Consider the following 26,606-nt stretch of genomic DNA (forward strand, 5'->3'; position numbering starts at 1 on the left):
TTACAGTGCTTATGACATCCTTTATTCAATTCACATAGAAAAGCATGCAGTATTAATGTAAAACAGTACAGTATTAATGTAAAATGTTCAGTGCACATTAGATAAACAAGTCATTAGCATACAAACCATTTTGAAAGGCCTATGTAGGCATACCAAACATGTTTAGAATATACTTTTTCAGAGCCCAAATTAAAAATTGTGCTTAGCTCACCTATTCTCATCTCCTTAACATTCTTCATGAAAAAAATTTTTATCCTACATAAAAGATATTCTATTAGCCAACTAAAACTTTTTCTTCTTAAGTAAGGAAAACAGTGCAAGCAAGAACGCTACCATGCATACAGTTTCCACAAAGAATAGTAACATGCAAACAAGAACTTGATCACTCCAAAAAAAGCCCCACCAGGATAAAAGTGGATCAAGAACTTGGCAAAGGGCAGTTCTGCACCTGTGCATCTGGAACAATAAAGCTACCATGTTTAGGATCCTCCAAACCCAACCGTTCTGTGCCTTCTTTCCAAAGTAGGCTCAATTTCTGATTTTCGACGCACACAAAAAGATGAGCAAATGAAAGCTACCCGATATAAAACAAATATTTTCATATACAAAACGTATTCTTTCATACTAGCAAAATGTTTTCACAAAAACCGGACAAAACACAATGTTAAAAACGCAAACATACATAAAACCTAAAAAAAAAAAAAAGCGAATGAATACTGGACTAAGCTTAGAGTGCTATTTTTCCACCACGGCCTTGCCTAAAAGTTGGGCCATCACTAAACATAAATAAAAAGGGGCAGGCAAAATAACTTCCACCCAAGGAAAGCTTTAAAGAAACTCAAGTGTCTTATAAGCAGTGTGTAGACAATATGAAAAGTTTTATTGAAGAAATCCACGTTCTGAAGACAACTGAGGCTCATTTACAGGCCACTGTATCTAACAGCTAAATCAAGACTCAAGAAAACAAAATACACCCAAACCAGATACATATAATATTCATTAAAAGAAACCCTCTCCCTACCTTTTCTGATTAAAAAGATCCCCAAATGAAAATGAAAAAGGACAAATTCTTTAAAAGTATTCTGGGTACAGGCTAATTCACCATTCTGACTTGACACTTGACTACAGATTATCAATTCAAAATTGTACAGAACTTTTATGAGGGAAAAAGTAACTTTAAAAACTTATATTCCTCTCAGGACGAAAACACAAATGACACCTTTCTAATGAGTCAACTTTTCGTTGCTTTTGATGGGCTGGCATTGGAAAGACTGCTCTGGATTTTTCTTTTCGTTGACTGAGTGATATTTTTATTCCTCTTTTCAGGCACAAAAGAAGTAGACCAAGGAGACTGAAGGTGGTTATGAAGACCATGCATCTCTGAGGTCATCTTAAACAAAGATGATCCAAACCTCTGATCTTCAAATAGCCGGTGTGAACTGCTTAACAAAACACCCTGGGAAAACTCAGTCTGAAACAAACAGCTCGGTGGTTTGATTTCATTAGTTCCTGGGTTAGAACTGGTATGAAGTGAAAAATCTTCATTCATTTCTTGGTCAGATGGAGAGAGGAGAAAAAATGAAGTGGGTTTCCATTCATTTCCATTTTCTAACTGATCAGTAGTTAGAGAACCTTTGGATAGGTTTGGCTTAGTTCTTTCATCCAACTTATCTGGTTCCTCAAGAAATTCACTGCCTTGAGAGGACTTTGATAACCCATCCAAATCTACTGACTTAAAACCGTTATTACAAGGGCTCTTGCTGTTGTCTGACTCCGACATCATTGAATCCAACTCAGATATTTTGTCAAGGTAAGCTGCGTCCATTGATGCTTCACTGGATGTTCTTGTCCGATTCATTTCAAAACAGCGAATAGAATTCAACCTCTTGGATATGCATGAGCCTGATTTCTCACTTAATTTTAAAGAAATTTCTCCAACAGAATTTGCTATTGTGTTTCCCTCTGAGCTTTCAAAATCCAAGCTCTGGGCATAGCTCGTGGAACAACAATCCCAAAACCCTGTCTTTGAGGAAGTAAAACATTCTGATTTCTTTTCATTTTCACTTCTATCATCTTCTGATGAATCTTTAGTACAAACATTCGAAGAATCACAAAAATCATCAAACACCAATTTTCTGAGATGGTTTGAGTGCTTTTTGGAACCCACTGCTTTGACCACAGAGCTCTCTCTATTTTCTGGAGTACTGAGCTGAAGGCAACTAAGGGACAAAGGAGTACAAGGAGCTGGAAGATCATAAAGTTCTTCATCTTTGTAGGGTATACAATCACTTGGCTTATTACCCCATTCTCTTTCCAAGTAAGTATCCATACTTGTATCTGTCACATCTAACATTATTTCCACCCGTTTCTGATACAGGTCTTTGTTCTTAGAACAATTTGGTTCTGTTTTGCTGGTGCTTTCCTGCCTGGCAGAACTGCTGGAAGGCTTTGGCAGGTGAGAACTTGAGGTGGATGAGCCAAGCTGCTTTCTGGCACCATCACCTTGATTCTTTGATGCCATATCCTCCTCACCGCCTAGGCTCCCCTTGCCATCTGTAGAAAGTGCTCTCTGGCAAATGGAATTTATAGCTTCCTTCTCTTCGCTTGAATTTTTTAGCTGTGCAATCTGAGATTCTAGCTCCTCTATATATTTATCACTTCGTTCCAGGGCTTTCTTGAGGCGATTGGTTTCACGTTCATGCTGTTCTACTTTGGACTGAAGAGCAGCTACTGTAAACCTTCCAAACCTGCAAGGAACGGAAGGACAGTTAACTTTACAGTTCAAGCTTTTTTCTTTCTTTTTCAAAGTTAAGGGTGCAAACTATGTCAGCCCATTCTAATCTCACATACCAGTGACCTTTCAGACCAGTCGATGGAACAGTTCAAAAGCAATACCAGACAGATGTAGTATCTTCAAAAAAGAGTTTCTGCACTGTATGTAATAATATGCATATGATAATACTGGCAAAGATCTCGTAGGATACTTTTGTGGTCAAATAAGACTAGTAATGGCAGAGAGGCAGAAACTCACTGCTGACTTCCCTTCCAAGAGCTAGCTCTATCAATTCAGCTCATATATGCATGCAGGGTTATCCCCTAAAACAATGGCAAAGATTTATGATAACATTTGAACAGTGGTCCACATCTTGAAATATTTACATTCAATCATTTTCCTATCGTACAGCAGTGTTTTACAATACATTTCTTGTACAATGTCACCTTGTCAAACATAAAATGCCAATTTGAAATTCAGAAATCTTAGCAGTCCCAGCAGGGGTGGTTTTAAATACTTATTTGGACCCTTTCAATTATAGCCACCCTTGATCTGAAGCTTTTACTTGGCCTTCTGAACACTGGGCTTTAATTCATTTCATTTCTACTTATTTTTGGCATTTTACAACTGTGTGGGACATCAATCTCATTTCTTCCAACTTTGAAATACAAAGTCAGTACCTGTGGTTCCAATATATTACGCATAAAAACATTTTTACATTTCCTGGAAAGGAACATTTTGGAGAGTAAATGAAAAAGAACACATCAAAAATTCACTTCTTTTACTCAGCATTATCTTGTTTTCATTATTCCCTTAAGAATGGGTACTGGGTTCAGCTCAGAAAACGCTTCTGAGCACCTAGTATAGGCTCATGGTATTATCCAGAGTGGGGGATACAAAGATCAATAAGACTGTCCCAGCTCCAATGGATATAAAATGTCTACCTTAAATTCCATCTGAGCACCAAAGAAAATTCCATCTTTCAAGAAAACTGCTTCTTACAAGCCAATAAACGTAAGCCTTACATTCTAACCCCGTGAAAAATATTTCTTGCAGAAGTTCTTTTAAAAAGCCTCCTTTTAATCATCTTTTTGATGACTTAAATATTGATCCATCTTGAAGAATTCACGGATTGTCTGGAGGGAAGTATTTGAGAAGGTAACTACTTCTTCTTCTTCTTCTTCTTCTTCTTCTTCTTCTTCTTCTTCTTCTTTTCAGTTTACTTACTTATTTTGAGTGAGCGACAGAGAGTGCATCTGCATGCGAGCAAGTTAGGGAAGGCCAGAGAGAGAGGGAGAGAGAATCCCAAGTAGGCTCCAGGCTGTTAGCACAGAGCCCTATGTGGGGGCTTGAATCCACGAACTGTGAGATCATAACCTGAGCCAAAATCGAGTCAGACACTTAACCAACTGAGCCACCCAGGTGCCCCAACAAGGTAACTTCTAAAAATTGTTTCTACCTATGGGTTTATCTTTTTCTCCCTTTTCCCCCTAATTATAAAAGTATTACAAGTAAGAAAATGTACTAGGCATTAAAAAAAAAAAAAACATAAAGGAGAGGAAATCCACAGCAACTACCTTTTACAGTCAACCACTACATGTTGTATGCCTCTCACTCAATGCCCAACACCTTCTCCTACATACAGCCCAATTCATGCTGTAGTTCACTCTGACACAATCCCTGCTCTGGCTGGTCACTAAAAGTAAAAAGTGGGGCAAAGGTAAATATAGATTCATAAAATCTCAGAGTTAGAAAGGGCCTTAAAAGACACGGTACTGAATATTGATCTACTCATTGCAACTAACTGAACTCCCGGAAAGAGCACACTCCCTTCTAAAAAACAAAGCAAAAACCACAGGTATAACAAAAACAAAACCAAATACAATAATAAGCCTCCCTATTTTAAAGACAAAGTTTACTACTATGAATATCTGGTTAAATGAATGCTAGTTTTTCTTTCTTTGTTAGAGACAAATGTTTGGTTTGTAAATGCTATAGTTGAAACAGCTGTAGTTTCTGTGAGAGAATTTTAAAGAGTGAACAAAGATCTTAAGGACATCAGCAAAAATGTTAGTGAGTTCTTGACTGTAACCACTGTGGCATAATCAAATAACCCACATATTTTTAAATGGAAAAATTGTGTATCATGTTTTTTTAATGCGAACGGCAAAAGTGACAGCCTTAAAATTAGCTTATCAAAAATTTTTTTCTTAAGTGCAATTTTTACAATAAAGGTAAACTCAAATGAAAAAAATCAAACGACTTAAAATCGAATAATGTTACTAGATAGTAAGTCAATTATTACCAAAGGATGTCCTTGGGAACTCAGAGGCTTACATAGGGAAAGACAAGTGACAAATAAGAAATGTTTCCCAAAATATTTATAGTTTCTTATTCTAGGTTTCAGCCTGGAATTTCAAATATAATGTCACTTTAAGATGCTACATTTGCCCCTATGTTTATTTTTAAATTATGTTTTGAAAAGAAGCAAGTTAATAAATGGTTCTGAGTTGAAGTCAAAAGGACAGCCCTAACCATGTGTTACTTCAGAGAGAAAGCTGAAGTGCCATGAGAACTAACAACAAAGGCCAGCAATGGAGCACATGTGACAGGGACAAGCAAGCAGAAGTCACTGATGGAGCTGGCGGTTTTCTAAAAGGTCACTGCCCTCAATTCCCCAAAGTTCCATTTCAATACTTTACAAGTCTATAATACTCTGAGTGATCAGACCTTTTTACCATGCTAATAAGAGGCTTGTACTGGTGGGCAAACTAACAGAAATGTACAGTGAAAGCCATGGAACTGATCAATTAATTAATCAATCAATGTAATCTGTTTTTGTCTCTCTCTCTCTCCAATTAAAGTATAAGCTCCAGGAAAGCAGGGAGTTTGGCCATCTTATGTTTACTGCTAGCCCCCTAGAACAACTCCTGGTATACGGTAGTCCTCATTAAATACTTCTTGAATAAATGTTATTTTCTTTTTTTTTTTTTTTTTTAATTTTTTTTTTCAACGTTTATTTATTTTGGGGACAGAGAGAGACAGAGCATGAACGGGGGAGGGGCAGAGAGAGAGGGAGACACAGAATCGGAAACAGGCTCCAGGCTCTGAGCCATCAGCCCAGAGCCCGACACGGGGCTCGAACTCCCGGACCGCAAGATCGTGACCTGGCTGAAGTCGGACGCTTAACCGACTGCGCCACCCAGGCGCCCCTAAATGTTATTTTCTTACTTTAAGATGCATCAATGCCTGACACAGCAAGACAGAGCCAACACCGCAGGACAGGATGGGCCGAAGGTCCATGGGCCTCTATTACATGTAAGTATTATGAGTTGTTATATTACTAAATTGAATGTTTCATACTTTGGACTGTTTTTCTTTCTTTTTTTTTTTTCACTGACAGCAAAGAAAGCAACAGAGGACAACATATACACAGTACAGTTTTGTGGGTTTTTTGTTTTGTTTTTTACTACAGGTTTGCCATCTTATACTGCTCCTTCCAAAACAAAAAACAAAAAAACAAACAAAAACAAAAAACAAAAAAAACTTGCACTTCAACCTTAGCAAAAGAATGGAAACATATAAGACTTTGACATAGTTATTGGGAATTTTTAGCTTACAAAGGTATCTATATTAAATTTGGCAAAGAGAAATTAATCAAGTCATATAGAAATAACAATTAGGACTGCATATCTGATGCGATACTTCCATAAAAGAAGACAATGAAGATAATGGCTTATTTAACTTTGGGTTTTAATACTCTGATTCACACTAATTCCAGATATTTCCAGAGTACATAACATTAAATGAATCAATGCCAAGGCAAGCCGGAGGGAATTCTAACATCATTTACCATACTTCCTTTTCCTGAGCAAATTTCAAAATGGAGTATTTTTATAAACATTCCATTAGAGACCAAAAGGCTTTGATTTTCAAAGTAGCAGTGATGGCCAAAGGCTTCATTATGTCAGAGAAAACCTCGTAAAGCAGTGTGGGAGCTGCAACTGATATACCAGAAGTATGTTCTGCTAGAATCTAGGAGAAGCTTAAAGGATTTTTCAGCTTGCAATGCTAACTGATATATACATTCTGGATTAGAGCTCCTTGTCCAAAAAGCTACAGAGGTGCAAGATTGTTCCTGTCCCTATTAGCAGTAAGAGAGATGAAAGTCCTATTGGTTTGACCTCTGAGGTATTATAGAGTAGAGCGTCTTTAACAATGAAAAGTTCCTCAGTCCGCATTTTCTCATAGCCCATCACACAGGAGTAGTAAGATGTGCTCAAAGTACCAAAAGACCTAACCTCTAGTGCTATGCTGCCATTAACTATTTGTGAAAACTTGAGCAATTAACTTTGCGTCTCTAGTTCTCAATGGCATCCCCAGAAAAGGGATAAATGCATCAAGCCCAATGGGTTGCTGAGACCACTAAACTTCAGAAACATCTTCAGGACACAGGGCGACACCAGGGAGGTGAATCTACCTGCCTCCCATGTATCTTTGATTTCACATCTTTCCCTTACTTGCTCGCTGAGGTAGTAACTGTAAAAGAAAGTGAAAGCAATCTTTGGATCTGGATCAGCTTTTATAATCTGGCCTACATGACAGTTTTCCAGCATAGATATCCTTGCTGTACATGGTTCTTATATGCGTAAATTTCAGTTGCCACAGTTCAGTTAAGTAACCCCAGTCACTTAACAATGTCGTTCACACTTACCACATTATATTAGCTGTGATTAACTGCATGAAACTGCATAAAATAAAAATCTCACTACTCGCTTTTCAGTTCACAAAACACTACATAAATAACAGATGTGCATCAGTGACCAATCAGGTCACTTCTTTCAAAGTCTGAAAGTGACTGGTCAGTCTGCATCTGTTATTCAGTTCACATACAGACAGTAAAACATGTAGTGCTGCCACATACATTTTACAAGGATGAATAATCAAAAGACAGAACTGGCCAACAAAAACGGTGGACCAAAGAAATGTAAAGTGATCAATGCTAGAAGTAAAACTGGATCCATTTGTAAATGTAGTTACTGAAGATCTGACCACAGAAATGTTGAAACTGTCACTATTTGAGAGACCCTAGCAATGCCAGAGGAACTTGGGAGCAGCAAACTTATTGACATAAATAAGAAAAGTAGTTGTGATGAAAAGAATAAAGATGTCTAGAGGAAGTGACAGGCTGGTAAAAAACTTCACATTAAGGCAATATGGAGATATTTCACGACATTGAAAGCATTAAGGATAAAATGTTGGGAGCTGATGCAAACTTAGGAGTATGGCAATTCGTCAAGGCATCAGAAAAGATACTGGCTTCATATCGTAAGTTATGATACAAAGACCAGCACTATTCAGATTATTCTCCACGGGTTTTTTTTACAAAGAAATACCTTAATTTGCAATGTTTCTAATGTTTTAAATTGTACTGTGTAAATATTAACACACTAATTAGTTTTACTATTTATTTCCATATACATTTATAACTGATAATAAGAGATTTAATGTTTTGACAAAAATTATCAAAGTTTATAAAGCAACTTGGTTTACTCATTGATGATTAAGATTGCTTTTCATGGTTTTAACCTGAATAGCCTTTTTGTGGTCATACACAACTGTGCAAAGTGAGGATCACCTATACTAAAGGAACAGTTGATATGTAAGAAAACCAAGTAAACTTATGAGTCTTGAAATTTTTTTTTGATTTATTTATTTTTGATAGAGAGAGACAGAGCACAAGTGAGGGAGGGGCAGAGACAGAAGGAGACACAGAAACTGAAGCAGGCTCCAGGCTCCGAGCTGTCAGCACAGAGCCCGATGTGGGGCTCGAACTCACAAACTGTGAGATCATGACCTGAGCTGAAGTCGAACACTCAACCGACTGAGCCACCCAGGCGCCCCAGTCTCGAAATTTTTTTAAAATACCACTTACTTACCCTAAAAAAGAATAACCCATTCACAGGGGGAATTTTATTGTAGAGTTGCCTGTCTATATAACTGCCAATTGCATATCTTCTCATTCTGAGTTTTAGATATTAGAAAAATATCTTATTTTAAACAGAGGAGAGGTAGGGTTTGGAAGGGAAGAACATCCCATTATTTCTTTCCCATTCCTAAGTATTTTCTTCTAAAGCAAAATTCACCAGTGAGAGATTCCTTAAATTTGCAAACTCCTGTCTTTGATTACACATAACTTAAGTGAGTAGCTTGTAACATGAGCTCTTCAGGAACATGAGTTTTGACAGGAGTGGGAAGAACAGGGAGAGGCCCAAGTACTGTGTTCTGCCTTGTGCTTATGTGTGCAGGGTGGGTAAAGGGGCATATTTCAAGGAAAGAGGGCAGAGAGGACCAGGACTGTAAGAAGCTCAAAACTGTATATGGTGGTAGGGGCCTTTCTCTCACCTGCTTCCAAAGGGTCATCTCTGTGTTCACCCATATCTATCTAACTCTTGTGTATGTGTCAGGAGGACGGTGGGGAGCATTCTGTCTTTAAACTACTAGGGATGGTGGGGGGCGCCTGGGTGGCTCAGTTGGTTAAATGTCCGACTTCGGCTCAGGTCATGATCTTGCAGTTTGTGAGTTCAAGCCCCGTGTCAGGCTCTGTACTGACAGCAAGCTCAGAGCCTGGAGGCTGCTCTGGATTCTGTCTCCCTTTCTCTCTGCCCCTCCCATGCTCACACTCTGTCTCTGTCTCTCTCAATAATAAATAAACATTAAAAAAAAAATTTAAACTACTAGGGAAGGGGCGCCTGGGTGGCTCTGTTGGTTAAGTGTCTGACTTCAGCTCAGATCATGATTTCATGGTTTGTGGTTCGAGCCCTGTGCCGGGCTCTGTGCTAACAGCTCAGAGCCTGGAGCCTGCTTTGGATTCTGTGTCTCCCTCTCTCTCTGTCCCTCCCCCACTCGTACTCTGTCTCTGTCTCTCAAAAATAAATAAACATTAAAAAAATTTTTTTAAATACAATAAACTACTAGGGAAGCTCTAGGAAGTGGCCTATGCATTTTTATCTGCTGCTGAGCTGTGTGACTTGCCAGTATTTCTTCAAGAGTTTTCTTTTTAAAGTTAAATACTCCGTTATGAAAATGCTATATTCTTAGAGAATTTATTCATCATAAAAGTATGGTCTATGGCCAATCCTAGACACACAAGTTGGTCCCACAAAAATACATTAAAAATATGAGGCAGACTGAGAGAACAGGAAGCATTCTTCCCTCCAGAAGACTCAAGACAACATTTCTGTTTTCTGGACCATCATCAAATAAAGAAAGAAAGAAACAGCCCATCATCAAATAAATAAATAAATGAAGTGAACTTTTATGATGGAATTTACCATGAGTAAATGTAATTATAGTAATTCTTTAACAGTAGCCTGATGACTACTGACAATGATGGTGACAAAAATAACAGCAGCAGCCACTATTTATTAAATGTTTACTTGGATCAAGCACATTGCTATATGCTTGTTATAGAAGATCTTTTTTTTTTAATGTTTATTTATTTATTTTGAGAAAAAAAGAGAGGTAGAGAGAACATGAAGTAGAGGGGCAGAGAGAAAGAGAAAGGGGGGGGGGGAGAGAGAATCCCAAGCAGGTTCTCTGCTCTCAGTGCAGAGCCTGATGTGGGGCTTGATCTCATGAATTGTGAGATCATGACCTGAGTCAAAAATCAAGAGTCTGGCACTTAACCAACTGAGCCACCCAGAAGCCCCTATCTTTTGAATTGAATTGTTATGTCAACCTTGTGAAAAATGATGTTATTTTGATTTTAAAGATAAGAAATGAGAAGCTTAAAAAGACTGTCTCTTGTTCAAGGATAGGATTTGAATTCAAGTCTGAGTCCAAATACCATGTCTGAAATCACATGAAGTGCTTGAACATGAGATTCCTTCTTAAGTAATATAAGCACCTGTTTATGTTATAAAGTAATGTAAAACACAAGCTAGGTTTGCTGAGCACACAGTTTGTACGTACAGTTAAGAACACTGCTGTAATATTTATTAATACATGCATTTTCTAATAAAACATGGTGAGGAAATACAGAAAGATACAGGAAGTCATGCAGATATGTATGCACAAAATTTATAAATATTTATCAAACACCGACTATGTTCTAGATACAAGCTCAAGAATATTTTGTAACTTCCAAAGATCATTCGTTAAAGTGGCCTTTCAGGAAACTATAGCACAGACATCACCCTGGCAAATGCCAACCCAAAGACAGTGGCTATTTTTTTTTTTAAGTTTATTTATTTATTTTGAGAGACAAAAAGAGAGACAGAGACAAAGAACCCCAAACAGGCTCTGCGCTGACAGCACAGAGCCCAATGCAGGGCTCAATTTCACGAACCTTGAGATCATGATCTGAGGCGAAACCAAGAGTCAGACACTTAACCGACTGAGCTACTCAGGTTCCCAAAAGAGGGTGGCTATTTTAACCTGAGATATGAAGACTAAGTCTGAACCAGAACCACAAATTTGAAAGCTCCATCTTTAAGTGTGCTAACTACAGAAAGTATACATGATCATCTTTCTACCTCATGCATAATCAGCAGGCATCTTCAACTGTAAGGAAACAGTGCTACTTATGTGAAATGAGCAAAATTTTAAATGCAAAAATTTAGGGCCCAAACATCACATAGGTACTGGTCTCAGGGTCTAATATCAAGGCATTAAAAAAAAAAAAAAAAAGTACAAACTATATTATGCTGCATCTTAGTTATAGCACAGAATAGAAAGTGCTTCAACATTTGCAAGAATAAAGAAGTCACAATTTCCCCCTTAAAGAGGTGACATGGAAAGTGGAACCAGATAAAGAAATAAGGCCTGTGCAGCCATCCTTCTTCCCTTTACCTCCCAAAAGTACTGTTTAAAGATTAAGGCACAGTCTGCTTTGTAAGCTTTCAAACAGAGAGCAGAGTTTTGAAATAACAGCTCATATTATTAACACAATTTTAAAGGAAGTTTCGTGTGTGCATGTTTATTAAACTAACCATGCATTTGTAGTTAGAAATCGTGATGCTGAAAATTCTTGCTGAGATACCTAGAAATTCTTAACACAAATAATCCTAGTGTTGGGCTGCATATGTAAATTGAAGAGGAACAGAGTCCCTTTTGTAGTCTTTAGAAAGGGCTGACCCATATATATTTAACTGCCTGTGTTGGATAAAACTACTCTTTTTACTGTGGAGTAAATTCCATTTTATTTAGCAAATATATTTCATTTCAATTCCACACAGAAATGCCCCAATTTTCTGCCCCAAAGGAAAAGATCAGCCTTGAAGTTTACGGGACATCAGTGGGGATCCCAATCTTTTGTGGAAGGAAACAACCTACGACATGCTATTTCCTAGCTTGTTACACAGTTCCGAAAGGAATAAAGGACTTGTATCTTTTCTTAAAATATAATAACCTAAACAACAGCAAAATTTCAATAGTATAAGAGAACAACTATTGTTACATGAAAAAAGCATAATTAAAAATCTCTGGACTAGTAACTACCTATACATTTTTCACTACAGTTAAATAGTTAAATCATTCTCTCACCAGGAGGAACAATCTAAAACAAAACAAAACAACACAAAAAACTGTGATCCAGCCGCCTTGTAATTATTATTCATTCTGACGACAGTTACTGAGGACTAAAGTATGCTGAAGGGCCATGAGAAAGGAAAACAAAAGGAGCAGAAGACGTTCTCCTTGTTCTCAAGCATTTCACAATCTTCCTGACAACTGTACTGCTTAGTCATTAGCATGCATTGCAGGCTCCTAAAATATCTTATCAATACAATAAAGACAAGTTGACAGAAAACTGCAGTAACTGTCCATCCCCAATTAGCTGAGTACCCAGAGAAGGGCCCCTCAGGCGGCTGAGGGGCCTGAGCACACCTGGCTGTCACAGTCTGGCCCCAGGGTATCATCAGGCTCCCATGACAGTCTACAAGCTCCCCTTCCGGGAAAACCAAAGGGCATAGCAGAATCAGTCATCAGATCAGGCTAGGGTCAAATACCAGGAATCATGGTGTTTGTCAGAGCAGAATCATGAGAAGCAAAAAAGGCCAGAATAGGTCAAGAAGGGACAACAGCCAAGGCCAATAAGACCAGAGGTGTTGCTGAGGAAGCCGAAAGGCAGGAGAAATCTGAGTGGTACTGGCATGTCTGGAGACAGTTTAGGAAGAGCAGAACTGTGAACCAAAAAGGAGCCTCAGCTCAGACTCAGCATGGAGACAGGTTGGATATGCTCAGTTCGAGTACAGAGACTCAAACAAATCTTGTCCAGGAGCCCAGCAACATGGCCTCCTCCTTTCCCCTTTCTTACTCCCAATCTCTAGTACAACTTTGGAGAACTTCAGGAAATCCTTCTGCTCTCCTCATTTGGAGAAAATGCCAAGAATCTTGGATTTCCTATCCTTATAAACTCTTTGTACTTTAAGCTTCAAGAAAGCTCAAAATCTTAATTCCCTGGTTAGTTCCCTCCAAGATGCTGATGGAATATTACAGTATAAGGACTCCTTCCATCTGCCAGGCTCCACAGAAGGACATACACACACACATATACACACACACACAGACACATCTTCACATACATGTATTTTACACAGATACATATATGCGTGCATTTTTAAAAATATGTTTTAGCTTTAAGAAGCTAGGCGGTAGAGGGGCGCCTGGGTGACTCAGTCGGTTGAGTGTCCGACTTTGGCCCAGGTCATGATTCCGCACTTCGTGGGCTCTACCCCTACGTCGGGCTCTGTGCCTACAGCTCAGAGCCTGGAGTCTGCTTCAGATTCTGTGTCTCCCTCTTTCTCTGTCCCTCTCCCACTCTATCTATCTGTCTCCCCAAAGTAAACAAACATTAAAAAAAAAAAAAAAAAAGAAGCTAGGTGGTAGATTAACAGCATGCCAGTCATGGAACTGCTCACTATACCATGTGATCCCTAATAATATAAGAAGAATGGAAATAAGAGGAAAGTATTCCCCCTATGTTAGGAAATCATGGAGGGCTTCAGAGACAGAGTGACAACTGGGGAGGAATTAACCAGGCAGAATGAAAAAGGAGAGACTAAAGGGGAGGACCAGTGAAGGTAAAGGAAAAGGCATGAGCAAAGCTGCAAGGCTATGTCACACCATGGTGAATGTGGGCCCCGTGAGTAATTCGGCATGGACAAAGGCTAGAGAGGACAGAAAAAGGCCAAAGCTCAAGTCATATTGTAAAGAGCCTCACATACTTACTAAGAAATTTGAGGACAATGGGGAATCATCAAAGGTTATTACGCAAGGGAGTGAGGTGATCAAATTTATATTCTCGAATTCTGGCAACAAAAAGGCAGATGATTGAGAGTTGAGAGTGGAAAGAAGAGCAATCAGTTGGAATGCTGTTTAAAACAGGCTAAGCAAGAAATCAGGTGGATCTAAACTAGCAGGATGAGGAGATGGATTACATAGACATTTAAGAGGTAGGCTAGAAAGAATATACTGAACAATTAGGCGTAGGATGAGGAGACAGGGTAGAGAAACATAGAGGGCTGAAGTTTTTATCTTAGGCTACCAGATAAGTAGTAAAGCCGTTAAGGAGGATAGGAAGAAAGTAAGAGGATAAACAATCTTTTGAGTGAATGGATAATGGATACAATTATCTAGACACATACCTCTATTAGTTCTTGGTGCTACATATTGTTTCAAGGCCATAAAATTATTTCTGTTAATCCTCCCAAGAACACATCACCCACATTTTACATAAAGAAAATGATGGCTCCAAGGGATTAAGTAATTTATTGAACGTTATTTATCTATTCATTTAATTATTCAACAAATATTTATCGGGCACCTTTTAGGTGCTGGCGCTTGCAAGTGAAGGAAATAGGCAGCAGAGCTTAGAGTTTAGAATGGAGGAGACAGACAACAAACAGACCAAGCAAGTAAACAAACAAGATAAATTCAGACTGATAAGGGCTAGGAAGACAAAAATTCTATAACCTTGGTTCAGCATTAGCTGTGGGCTCTGTTACAAGGGCATTTCAAGTTTTAATTCATTTAACCCTTACTACAACCTATAAGATCAGTACTACTATTGGCCTCATTTCACAGAAGACAAAAAACGGAACTACAAAAAGGTTAACTATCTTCCCCCAAATCACAAAGCTAGTAAGTAGACAAAACCAGAGTTCAATCCTAGGGAGTCTGGTTCTGGAGCCTGTGCTCATAATCACATGCTATCCTGCTTCACCATGCCATGACTGTATTACTATGGTATCCCAATAAGACAGGGTAAGGAAGTAGGAGGTACGAAAGCAGAATGCTTCTTTAGAATGAATGATCAGGAAAGGCCTCTCTGAATCCGATGACAGAATGAGTCAGCCATATAAAGATCTGAAAACAGAACATTCTAAGCAGAGAGAAAAAGTCCAGCATGTTTCAGAAACACAAAAAGGCCAAAATGGCTGGAGCAGGATGAGCTGGGGGAATGGGAATGAGAATGAGAAGCGGAACAGGCAAACATTGACTAGTTTGTGAAGAAACGGATTGTATTTCAGGAAAAAACTGGACAGTTTTAGGTAGGAGACTTATATAATTTGATTTATGTTTTATAAAAAGACAATTTCAAGTATGGTGAAAATGAATTGGGTAGGGAAAGGACGGGCAGAGTGGAAACAGGGAAATCTGAAGCCACGTAATCTGTCTCCAGAACTAAGCATTTATTTAAACACTATGCTTTCTGGTGAATTTAAGGTATAGGATCTTGGGTGAAGGTACAAAATAGACAGATGGGAATACGAATGTACAGCTAAGGAAAAAAGTTGAGGCCAAACAAAGATTAGATTTTATTTTATAATCTCTGACATACAGGTAGATGATTATTAAAGCCACGGGTGTAAATGAGATGACTCAAGGAACACAAATACAGCAAAATGGGAAGAAAGCCGAGGTCATCATCTGTGAAATCTATTCTTTCCTCTTCAGAGCATTTTTTTTCTTATACTAATAACAGGAAATACTGCTCACTATCCAGAGAGTGTCTGGAGCCTTTATCTTCCCTCAGGAGGAGCAGGGGCATGGGGGAAGATTGGTCCATAATGACAAGCCTTGGGGTTGCTATGCAGTAAAAGAGCTGCATGCAGGGAAACTTTATCAAATCCATAGATCTCACTAAAGACACAATGACAAGAACACATAACATTCCTGAATACATATTTATAGAAAGGAAAGCCATTAATCCAATTATAACCAAGTTTTATATTAATGACCTATGGAGTTTTAAAGTAAGTTAGGAGCTGAGGGCAAGAACTGGTGCTCCACTAAAGCCTCATACTAGTGGGCACAACCTCTGCCTAGTGTACCTAGAGGGGGGGAAAAAAAGGCACAACAGAACAGAGAGATCTCAGAGAGAGGGCATGAAACTTTCAAATGCTTTACAAGTCAATTTTTCATATCTCTTCAAGCTAAAAAACAAAAACAAAAAACACTAAGGAACTCCTAACTCTATCAAGGACAACTCTCCATTTCTGGGCACGGTTTAGGGACAGTAACTGAAGCCAAGGAATTTAGGAACATGAGAAATGTAATACTAAGGTTTTCCCTTCAGCTTCTTCTCATTCTTGTTATTTCTTACCACATAGAGGTGTGACACTCTTGGTGTTCCCCACTAATTAGGAGACTAAGAACAGGCCTTTCTGTTTAAAGCACAGAGGTGATGGATATTGTGGAGTCATGCTAACCAGCTATTTAAGTGGGGGTGATGACAGTCACAATGACAAGATGTGCAAATTACATACCTCTACACCTTCTGCTCTGGTAAGTTTGAGAACGAAGCCACCATGCTTCTTGAGCGTAATTGCAGCCACTACTGGAGACAAGGGACTGGAGCTAAAGGGACTACTTAATATTCCTAACAGCTCAAGCTGTTTCCTCTAGCTCAGAATGCCTTCCTCCTCACGGAACTCTCCATCCTTCAAAGCTAGGCTCAAGTCCTGTCTCTCTGATAAAGACTCACCCACTGCTGTCTCATATTTTTTGAACTCATATTGCTGTCTTTGCTATTTGGTTTAGTATGTTCAGTCTTTATTCATTTCACGTATTTTTGTTTCTTGCCTTTATTAGATTATGAGCTTCCTAGAGGCAGGGACCAGGTTTCATTGGTTTTATTTACTTATTTTTTTTATTGTAACGATGTTCAGGCATTCACAGAAGTAGACAGAATAATATAACCAATCCCCACATACTCATCACTTACATTCAACAGTTATCAAGATTTTGCCTCACTCCCCTTATTTGTACATCCCTTTTTTCTGCTATTAAAATATTCTATGGTCCGTATTTTAGTGTGCTTTTCTTCCTTTTTTTTTTTTTAATTTAAGAAAGCTCCATGCCCAGCATGGAGCCCAACACGGGGCTTGAAGTCACGACCCCTAAGTTCAAGACCTGAGCTGAGATCAAGTGTAGGCTGCTTAACCGACTGAGCCACCAAGGCACTCCTAGTATGCTTTTCTAAAAGAAAATACGGACATTTTCTTAAGTAACCACAATACCTAAACAAAATTAACAGCAACCCCTTGGTATTACTGAATATCTAGTTCATACTCAAATTTACCCAACTGCCTCAAAAATGTCTTGTTATTAATCAATATCCAAACAAGATCCATATACTGCATCTAATTATTATTATTATTTTTTTTAAAATTTTTTTTTTCAACGTTTATTTACTTTTTTGGGACAGAGAGAGACAGAGCATGAACGGGGGAGAGGCAGAGAGAGAGGGAGACACAGAATTGGAAACAGGCTCCAGGCTCGGAGCCATCAGCCCAGAGCCTGACGCGGGGCTCGAACTCACGGACCGCGAGATCGTGACCTGGCTGAAGTCGGATGCTTAACCGACTGCGCCACCCAGGCGCCCCTACTGCATCTAATTATTATGTGAGGCAGACCTCCCCTTCTTATTTTGCCAATGATTTTTTTTTAAGTTTATTTGTTTTTGAGAGAGAAAGAGAGAACGTGTGAGTGGGAGAGGGGCACTGAGACAGGGGGACAGAAGATCTGAAGCAGACTCCGTGCTGAGAGCAGAGAGACCGACACAGGGCTAGAACTCATAAACTATGACACCATGACCTAAGCCGAAGTAGGACGCTTAACCAACTGAGTCCCCCAAGCACCACCCCCATATTGCCAATGATTTAATGAAGAAACCTAACCGTTTTTCCTCCTGAATGTACCACATTCTGGATTCATCGTTTCCTTATAGTCTTAAGAGTTATGTTTTTCATCTACTGACTCAACAAATATGTATTAGGAGCAGAATATGAGTAAGAACTCTATAAAATGTAGTGGCTACAATAGCGAACACATCTACAGTCCTGCCTCAAACAAAAGAAAGCCATGAAACAAATAGTTATACAAAATATTAATTATTAGCAGTTATGATATGTGCTACAAAGGGAAAGTATGAAGTCTTAAGAGAAATTACGACAAGGGAGCCTAACCTAATTTAGGGTCAGGAAAAGTATTTATTTTGTGTAGTTAAAGCACCTTGTACAGTGTTAAGTACATAAACACTCAGTACTTGTGGGTTGGCTGGGAGAGCAAGTTTTCTTCAGATTATCAGCCTTGTAAACTAAAGGGACACATCACCACCTCTGGAGTTCTGAACATCAAATCTGATTCTCTTAGAAGTCCATGTTAAAGAAAGCTGAAAGGGAAAATAAAAGGTTTTCCCCAGGTGAATTCTCCAAACTATTTCGGAAGATAAGAAAAAATTTAGGAAGTGGCCGTATAAAGTCAAAGAAAAAGATCACATTTTTCTGGACCATCAGTTTAGATATTAAGGCAATGAATTTTTGACAAGTAACAGCATGGGTATTATTGAAACCTGGAAGATCACGCTTAGTAGAATATCTACCATACTGCTCAAAAAGGCTTGGAGGTTAAAGAAAATAAAAATATCCAGGTACACTTTAAGAGTGGATACACTGGATGGTAACAGACAGAACAGAAAAACAGTAACACAGGAGATAAACTATAATCCAGATTTTCATTTTAGAAGGCTATATAGCACTTTAAAGTATTATAAAATGCATCACTTTTATATGGTACTATCTACTTGAGACCAATGTAAATGTTTAAGTCCCCCTTGTTCACACCAGATGTCAGTCTAATTTGGGGGCAATAACATGATTTGAGTGTCTTAAAAAGAAATACTTTCTGCCATGGATTGAACTGTATTCTCTACCCACAGTCAAATAAATTCATATACTGAAGCCCTAACCCTCAATGTGGTGATATATAGGGATAGAGTCTTTAGGAGGAAATTAAGGTTAAATGAGATCATAAGGATGAGGCCTTAGTCTGACAAGGTATCAGACTAAGGATACCTTATTAGATTTGGTGTCCTTACAAGAAGAGGAAGAGAGACCAAAACTCTCTTTCTTTCAGATATGTGAAGACATAGAAAGTGGTTGTCTGCAAGTTAAGAAGAGAGCTCTTGCCAGAAATTAAAACTGGGGTTGATTAAAACCCCTTGATCTGGGGTTTCTAGCCTCCAAAACTGTGAGAAAATATTCAATGTTTAAGCCACCCAATCTATAGTATTTTGATATGACCACCCAAGCTGACAAATTCACTTTCCTAAATTCTTTCCTCTCTAGGGTCTAAATTTTAAAGCTCTCTCTTCTGCATGATTTGTAGAATATGTCTGTGCAACTTGAAGGATACACCAGAAACTAAAGCTATGTGTTTAAAAAGCATACCTTGACACCTAACCAAGTAGACCAAAGAAAAATAATTGGTCAAAGCACTTCTAGTCAAGGGAACAAAATGGAACAGATGGTTTTATTTGTTTGCACTTACTTTTAAACTCTTGAAATTTCATATTTTTTCAATACAAATAGGAGCTCTCCTCAGGTGAACCAGATCTGGGTATTTTCAGCTGTGGTCAGCTTCTCTCTGAATCCCACTAGGGTTTGGTGATGCAGAGTAAACAAGGCTATAAATCAAGTGCAATGCATTTAATACCTCAATGCATTGCAAATTGATCTAGAATAGGGGTCAGTTCAAATTGTTTTTTAAGTGAAACTGTTCCCTTCCCCTGAAGGGAAAGAGTGGAAGTTAGAGCAAATCCTGAAGTTATATGGGGTTTAGAAGTGTGGTTGCTTGTTAGCACAGACAGAGGCCAGGTTTCGTCAGGCGAGATTCTTCCGTGGTTTATCAGGCTGGAGCCATGGATATTTAAAAACACATCCTGGTGGCTGGCATTAAATCTGAAATCTGGTGGGCAACCTTTCAAGAAATAAAAGCTACAAACAAAACAGCTTTAGTTCCATTCAGCATGCTGTGGGAAATACAGCTAATGGACAAGCATTACTATGACTGGCAAGGCGAGGTGCCAACAAATGAGAGGAGCAGAGTTTCAAACCACCACATAACAGCAACATTTCCTAAGCTTATTTCACTAATTTGTCAAAGCAGAACATTATCTGAAGTGAAAGAAAAATGAGGTTGGAATGCACAGGGGAAGGAACTATTTAAAAGTAAAAGCTATGCTTCTTTCTCTATCAGTTAGTTATCTCTGCTTTGAGTAATCATCGTTTAGTTCTACCATTTTCTGATACCACACTTGGTTTGACTAAAGGCAATGTTTTCTCCTTTTCATATGATAAGCAGACAGCAACTTCTAGTAGGATAAATTTCCACTGCCGGCTTATGTCTGCCTTGCCTTTTCCACTGGGAAGAAATGAAGTCTAGTGGTTAAAACAGAAAAGTGTGGAGTTCTGATATGCCACTCCTCAGGGAAGGATGGAGGGCCATATTCCCTGCTTACTGTGTTTTTTTTTTCCCCTGAAGAAGAAAAACTTCAAGTGCTACCTTCCATCCTTTCTCCATCTTTAATTCTCAACTCTCAATTGTATCTTATAATTTTAAACAAACTGTTAAGCAGGTCACTATTTGTACTCTCTTACTCGGAATAGAATGAATACTATCCCATCATAAAGAAAGAATAAATTTACTTAACTTTATAATTAAAATTAGTCTAAAATTCAACAAATGATGCCTTAAATTCTATTTCAGGTAGGCTTTTCACTATAATGGTTAATATAATAGTGTAATGGTTCTCAGTGTAATGTAATAGAGGATGTACTCCAGGGCTGGACTACCTGGGTTCAAATCCTATTTCCACCACTTACTAGCTATAGCTGTACAGATTTAGATAAATTAATTTCATCTCTCTAAGCCTCTGTTTCCTCATCTGTAAATGGAGAACACTAATAGGATATCGCAGGTTGTTGTACCTGGCAAACCGAAAGCATTATACACATGTTAACTACTATTAAGATTGCTTTAGAGAACATCTAAAGGGCATTATGTTAATCCCCCTATTCTCTGTTAGTACCATTAAAGTTATATGTAAAACCAAGTGAAAGTTCTCCAGTCTTAGGTCACATAAAACAATCTTCTTGCTGATCAGGTAAGAATGAAATCCCTTCTCCAAAATTCGCCCTGATACAAAGATTTCACCAATAACATAAGCATACACTTGACTTTTAGAGGCAAGACATTCTATTCAAACCTACAGGTTTCATTGAAAAGAGTCAAATGAAAAGCACATACAATCATAGCACCTAAAATACTGACACAATCTGAAACACTGCTCTATAAGCAAAATACTTACTTCTGGGGTGATCTGTTATCAACTTCAGCCTTCAGTCGTAAATTCTCCCTCACCAGGCCACCATTTTCCAATTTCAATTTTTTATTTGCCTTTAAAAAAAGAGTTGAAAATAATTAAGCATGAGCTAAGACAACTGCTTTGTAAAAATTATGTCATGAGCCATCTGTATTTTTTAGAGTGATATCAGAAAACTGAATACTAGAACATGGCCTTCAGAAACTTAAAATCACCACTGGGAATGACTTGTGAATCTGTGAACACAACCAAGCATTTTTAATCCATATTCCCCAAGCACTCTCCAATTCTCCTACCCAGGGAAATAAACAGAGCTATGTTAGTTAGCTTAGAGTCATTAAGGGACTATACTAATGGCAAATATGGGTTGTTGTTTTTTTCCCTTTTTCACATAACTGAATACTCTAAGCATGGTAACACTATACCACATGCAATTATTTGCAAAACTAATGCTAAGAGTTAATTCTCATGAATTATGAGCTATGAGATTGATTTTTGGTTGCTCTTTAAAAATAGCTTTTTAGTGATAACAAATCTAATATAATTAAACCACTTGCTTTCTTTCTTCTAAAGGCTTTCCCGAATGCCCTGACTCACAACTCTGGGACCTCAAAATTGGGTCAATATTTTCTAATAAATTCTATGGCTTCTCTTGATTAAAAAAATCCCACTATTATTTTCTTTTTTTGAATTGTCTACTACCTAAAAATTGTCTGACAAAACATCAATTGCTAGAAAATTTAGAAGTTGAATATTGATTTTGGACAGGCGAAAAACTAGTGTGCCTCAATTTTAGAGTCTTTTTCAAAGCTATTTAAATTCCTCAGTTATAGCATTTTTTAATTCCAAAGAAGAATAACACTCCCTAGCCTAGAAACTAATCTCACTAACTTGGCAAGAGAAAAATCTTTGACCAGAACATTAACATTTAAAACATTTTAAGGTAAATGGATCATAAAAACTACTGTCAACAAAAAGGTTTAAACCAGATTTCAAAAATTTGACCCATGCTTTTGGATAATTTCTAGAACTTCTGACTATATTTACTTGTCCATCCACATACAAATGCCCCAAGAGGATGACGAGGTAAGAAGGGCAAAAAACATTCTTCTAGGTACAAAGCCTAGCTCTTTCACTTAGGTTCACTGAGGTTCTCTCTGGACTCTGAGCAGCTCCTTCCCTTCACTGTCACAAACCAACCAGAACCGTGGAGGGTTAATTCTTTAAGTGACTGACAAACACTACTGCCCCCTCTGAAGATATAAGGAAAGTCATTTACTTCCTCAAACACAGAGAATGAAGCTCTCAAGGATAGCACCATAAGAGGAGGCACCTAGTGAATGCTTTTTGATGATGATGACAAGCTTAAAACTGAAGCTCATTTGATTTCTTTCCCCCATTCCTTCATCTGTATCGCTACATTTCAAGGTCTTTCCCCAGTCTTGTGGCTAACATTCTCATTATGGGCTGGCTGGTTCTTCAACTATCAGAGGTATTTTCAAGTTCAGGAGGTTCAGGTGAGTGAAGATTACAAAGGGCAAAGTTCTGCCTATTTGTTGCACCAGAAGAGTAATGAGGACTTTGGCTATTTTACATTTGCAACACTGACTGGGTAATGATACTGGCCTCATAATGGTTTCAAAACTCGCTTAGTCCTGGAAACATCAGAAAACAAGTCCATGTCACTCATTCTAAGTAGACTGAATCTTCTGTACTCCTATATTTGATTTATAGTATGTTATTATTTTGTGTTTCACATCCAAAATTTACTCCTATATTTGATTTATAGTATGTTTTTATTTTGTACTTCACATCCAAATTTTGCTTCCATGTGTTTTAATTCATTTGTGTCCCAGTTTATTGCCTCATACTCTCTAATACCACCACTAGGCATCCAAAATTAGCTTATTAAATATCCCAAATAATTCTGAAGTTTCAATGTAGCTTTGGGTATTGAATTTAACATGTGACCTTTAAAAGAACAAAGAAAAACTGTGTTTTATGGAACTCTTTTTTTCATATAGACTCCCTACACCACTCTTATGAGTAATGTTTTCATATAGATCTTCATCTTCAAAGAAGCATTTATTGAAATGAAAATTTAAATGAAACTTAATAACTATAAAGGAGACCATGTAGAACCTAATTATGGCTCAAGAAGATAAAGGGAAGTTAAAAGGGACATGGTAGATTGGTAAATACTATAACTTTCCAGCTGTCTTTCCTTTTCATATCCTCTTCTTACATAAACCAACAGGCTAATGTTGCCCTTCAATATCTAAAGAAACTACACACTTTCCCTAAATTTGTAACAAACTCAGTACCATTGTATCTGTAGTTTATTTTTTCTCTAAAAGCACTAAGTTCCCTTCTTTCTCTCATTTTGGCCTTTGTTGAGCCCAAACAACATTAATTTTATACGTGGGTATGTGAAGATGGTTTAGTATTTACACTAAGTTGCAGACTTCAATGCTACTTAACTTCGCTGAGGATCTGACGGTAGTAGGTGATGGTACTTTTTAAAAATATCATATGGAGCTCATTAATGATTTCAAGGAGGCAGGATTCAGTAATTCGGCACAGTAACAATATTTTAAGGGAATGCAGATAGGTTAAATGGGTGGTTGTAGACATGGATACCACAAAACCATCTCCATTCAGCCCAACAAAACTCCACTGTGGATATACTTGAAATCAAAGTCAAAGGCTGGTCCCTTTGGCCAACAAAACTCTACAGCACTCAATTATAACCTCTTGTACTAATGGCATGGATCTCATCTCCTTTCCTAGAGGTTTGCCTTTTTCACCTGTACTTTATCTCGTTGGATGAACGGAAGAATAATTGAAGAAAAATGAACCCACATCATAAGCTTTAATACTCCTCTGCATGGAGTATTCTAAAGCAGCTACTCACAGCTTCCTTGGAATTAGTCATTAAGCCTAACTACTAACAATCTTGAAAATCAGAGGATGGTAGTACTAGAAAATATATAGTCCAAACTTTTCTTTTTATAGGTAGGGAAATGGATACATGTTTGTTTTTATGCATACAGGCCAGTCACTGACATAAGCTTAAGAAAAATTAAGCCAAACCACGAAGAGGGGAAATAGAAACACATCCTTTAAACTGATGTCACTTGTCTACAAGAAGATGCAAACTCATATAGAAGCACTACAGAGTCTCCAATTATAGTCACAAATGGAACCGCCTGATATTTCTTGGCAGCTAATGACATTTAAGGAGGAAAGAGTTTTCCTATTGCTTATAAATGCTCATCCAGAGATTTTTGTCCTTCTCCCACAATCTTCTAATGAGTCAAGATAATATGGCTATTTATACTTTTGAAGGTACTTATAATACAGAATTTTAAAAACAACTGTAATAGAATTTTTAAAAACCACAACTTACTTCCTTTAACTTATCCACGTCATCTTTCACTTTTTCATAGATTTCATTCGCTGTTCTAAGTTTTTTCTTCCACTCTGCTACAGTTTCTGGGTCAATTTTACTTGGATTGTCTGCAATTGGATGTTTGTCTTCAGTTTGGCTGCTTTGCATCAAGGTTAAAGGATCCAGAATAGTCTTGATTTGTGACTCCAAGCTGAGATTTTTACTCTTAAGGTCTTCTACCTCTTTCTGCAGACAATCTATTTCATCCTGATAAAGAAGTGCACATCCATTAGATAGACACAGATACTGAACACATATGTATGCTAAACGGAGATCGATGTGTTTTTAAATTTTATACTCAAAATTCTGTAGATACACAGATTAGTTACGCATCAGAATAGTTCTGTAGGCAGAAAGTCACGTACAGTTGAAATTCTCAAAATAAAACTGGCATTTCCACTGCTTTCATTTTAATTCAGTGATAGTTTCTGGTTAAAAAAATAAAAATGTCAAATCTTTGATTTTATTGAAGATATCCAGAAAACAAGACAAGTCACATGAATTCAACAAGGAACCCATTTCCTTCCACTTTCCATTTCAGAATAATTTGTGTCATTTTTAGTTTCACTTTTAACTTTTCTACATTCTGGTTCTTCCATTACCACTATGACTATTTCAAGTATTAGTTTTCCCCATCTGGAACTGCTTATTATCTTAAACCCAGTTACTAAACATTTGATCTAGAACTCTTTTTTGTGATACCATTTATTAATCTATAATAGATATTTCATCTTAAACTAAGACTGTTAGAAATTCTGTTGTTAGAAAATAAACTGGCAAGTAGCTCAATAAGCCAGAACTCTTAAAGGATTAATCTGATTAGGACCTAAGTATGATAAATATTAAGTATTTAAGAATACATTTTAGAATTAATATAGATAGTACTATTGCATTATAAGAAAATCACTTTATTTGTTGGAATTAATATATTAATGAATAAACAAATAAGAATAGGAAAACATATATGAATCAACATTTATACAGTCATTTATTTATGCCTCACTTTATTTCAAAAGTTTTTGAGGCAACTGAAGCAGTTTCCATGCATATACTTCAAAATATTTTGTGTCAAGGGGCGCCTGGGTGGCTCAGTAGGTTAAGCATCCGACTTCGGCTCAGGTCATGATCTCATGGTTCACGGGTTTGAGCCCTGCATCGGGCTCTGTGCTGACAGCGCAGAGCCTAGAGCCTGCTTTGGATTCTGTGTCTCCCTCTCTCTCTCTGCCCCTCTCCTGCTCGTGCTCTCTCAAAAATAAATAGATGTTAAAAATTTTTTTTAAATAAACATTAAAAAAAATAACAATAATTTAAAAAAATATTCTGTGTCAAAATAAGAGATTAGTAATATCCCCTCCTTAGTCAACATAAAATAACAACTGGGCTTAATGGTTACTATTCAAAAACATACATATACCATAAGCATGAAACTAATTTGGAAAATTTCCATTCCCATGTCAAATCACCTTCACAAGGAAGAAAACTACCGCATGATCCTACTTATATGTGGTATCTAAAAATGCTGAATACATACAAGCAGACAGTTAAACAGTGGTTATCTAGGGTAGGGAGGTAGGGCAGATGGGGAGGTGGAAGAAACAAGATGGGTCAATATATACAAAGTTGTAGGATGAGTAAGTCTAGAGATCTAATGTACAGCATGAGAACTACAGTTAATACTGTAGGCTGAATATCAGAATATTGTAGTACTGAAT

General features: G+C 37.6%; 1 protein-coding gene across 2 annotated transcripts in view; it reads right to left on the minus strand.

The window, feature by feature from the left end:
* The window catches only part of OBI1 (ORC ubiquitin ligase 1), a 41,450-nt gene continuing 14,844 nt past the window's right edge, over positions 1-26,606 (minus strand). For both annotated transcript variants that reach the window (XM_003980460.5, XM_045054744.1), the window contains exons 4-6: positions 24,853-25,101; positions 21,429-21,517; positions 1-2,747 (exon numbers count right to left, since the gene is read on the minus strand). In XM_003980460.5, the coding sequence (XP_003980509.1) occupies positions 1,232-2,747; positions 21,429-21,517; positions 24,853-25,101 (1,854 nt within the window). In that variant the 3' untranslated portion in view covers positions 1-1,231. The remainder of the gene's footprint in view (positions 2,748-21,428; positions 21,518-24,852; positions 25,102-26,606) is intronic.

Source organism: Felis catus, chromosome A1, assembly GCF_018350175.1.
Source record: "Felis catus isolate Fca126 chromosome A1, F.catus_Fca126_mat1.0, whole genome shotgun sequence".
NCBI classification, from domain to species: domain Eukaryota; kingdom Metazoa; phylum Chordata; class Mammalia; order Carnivora; family Felidae; genus Felis; species Felis catus.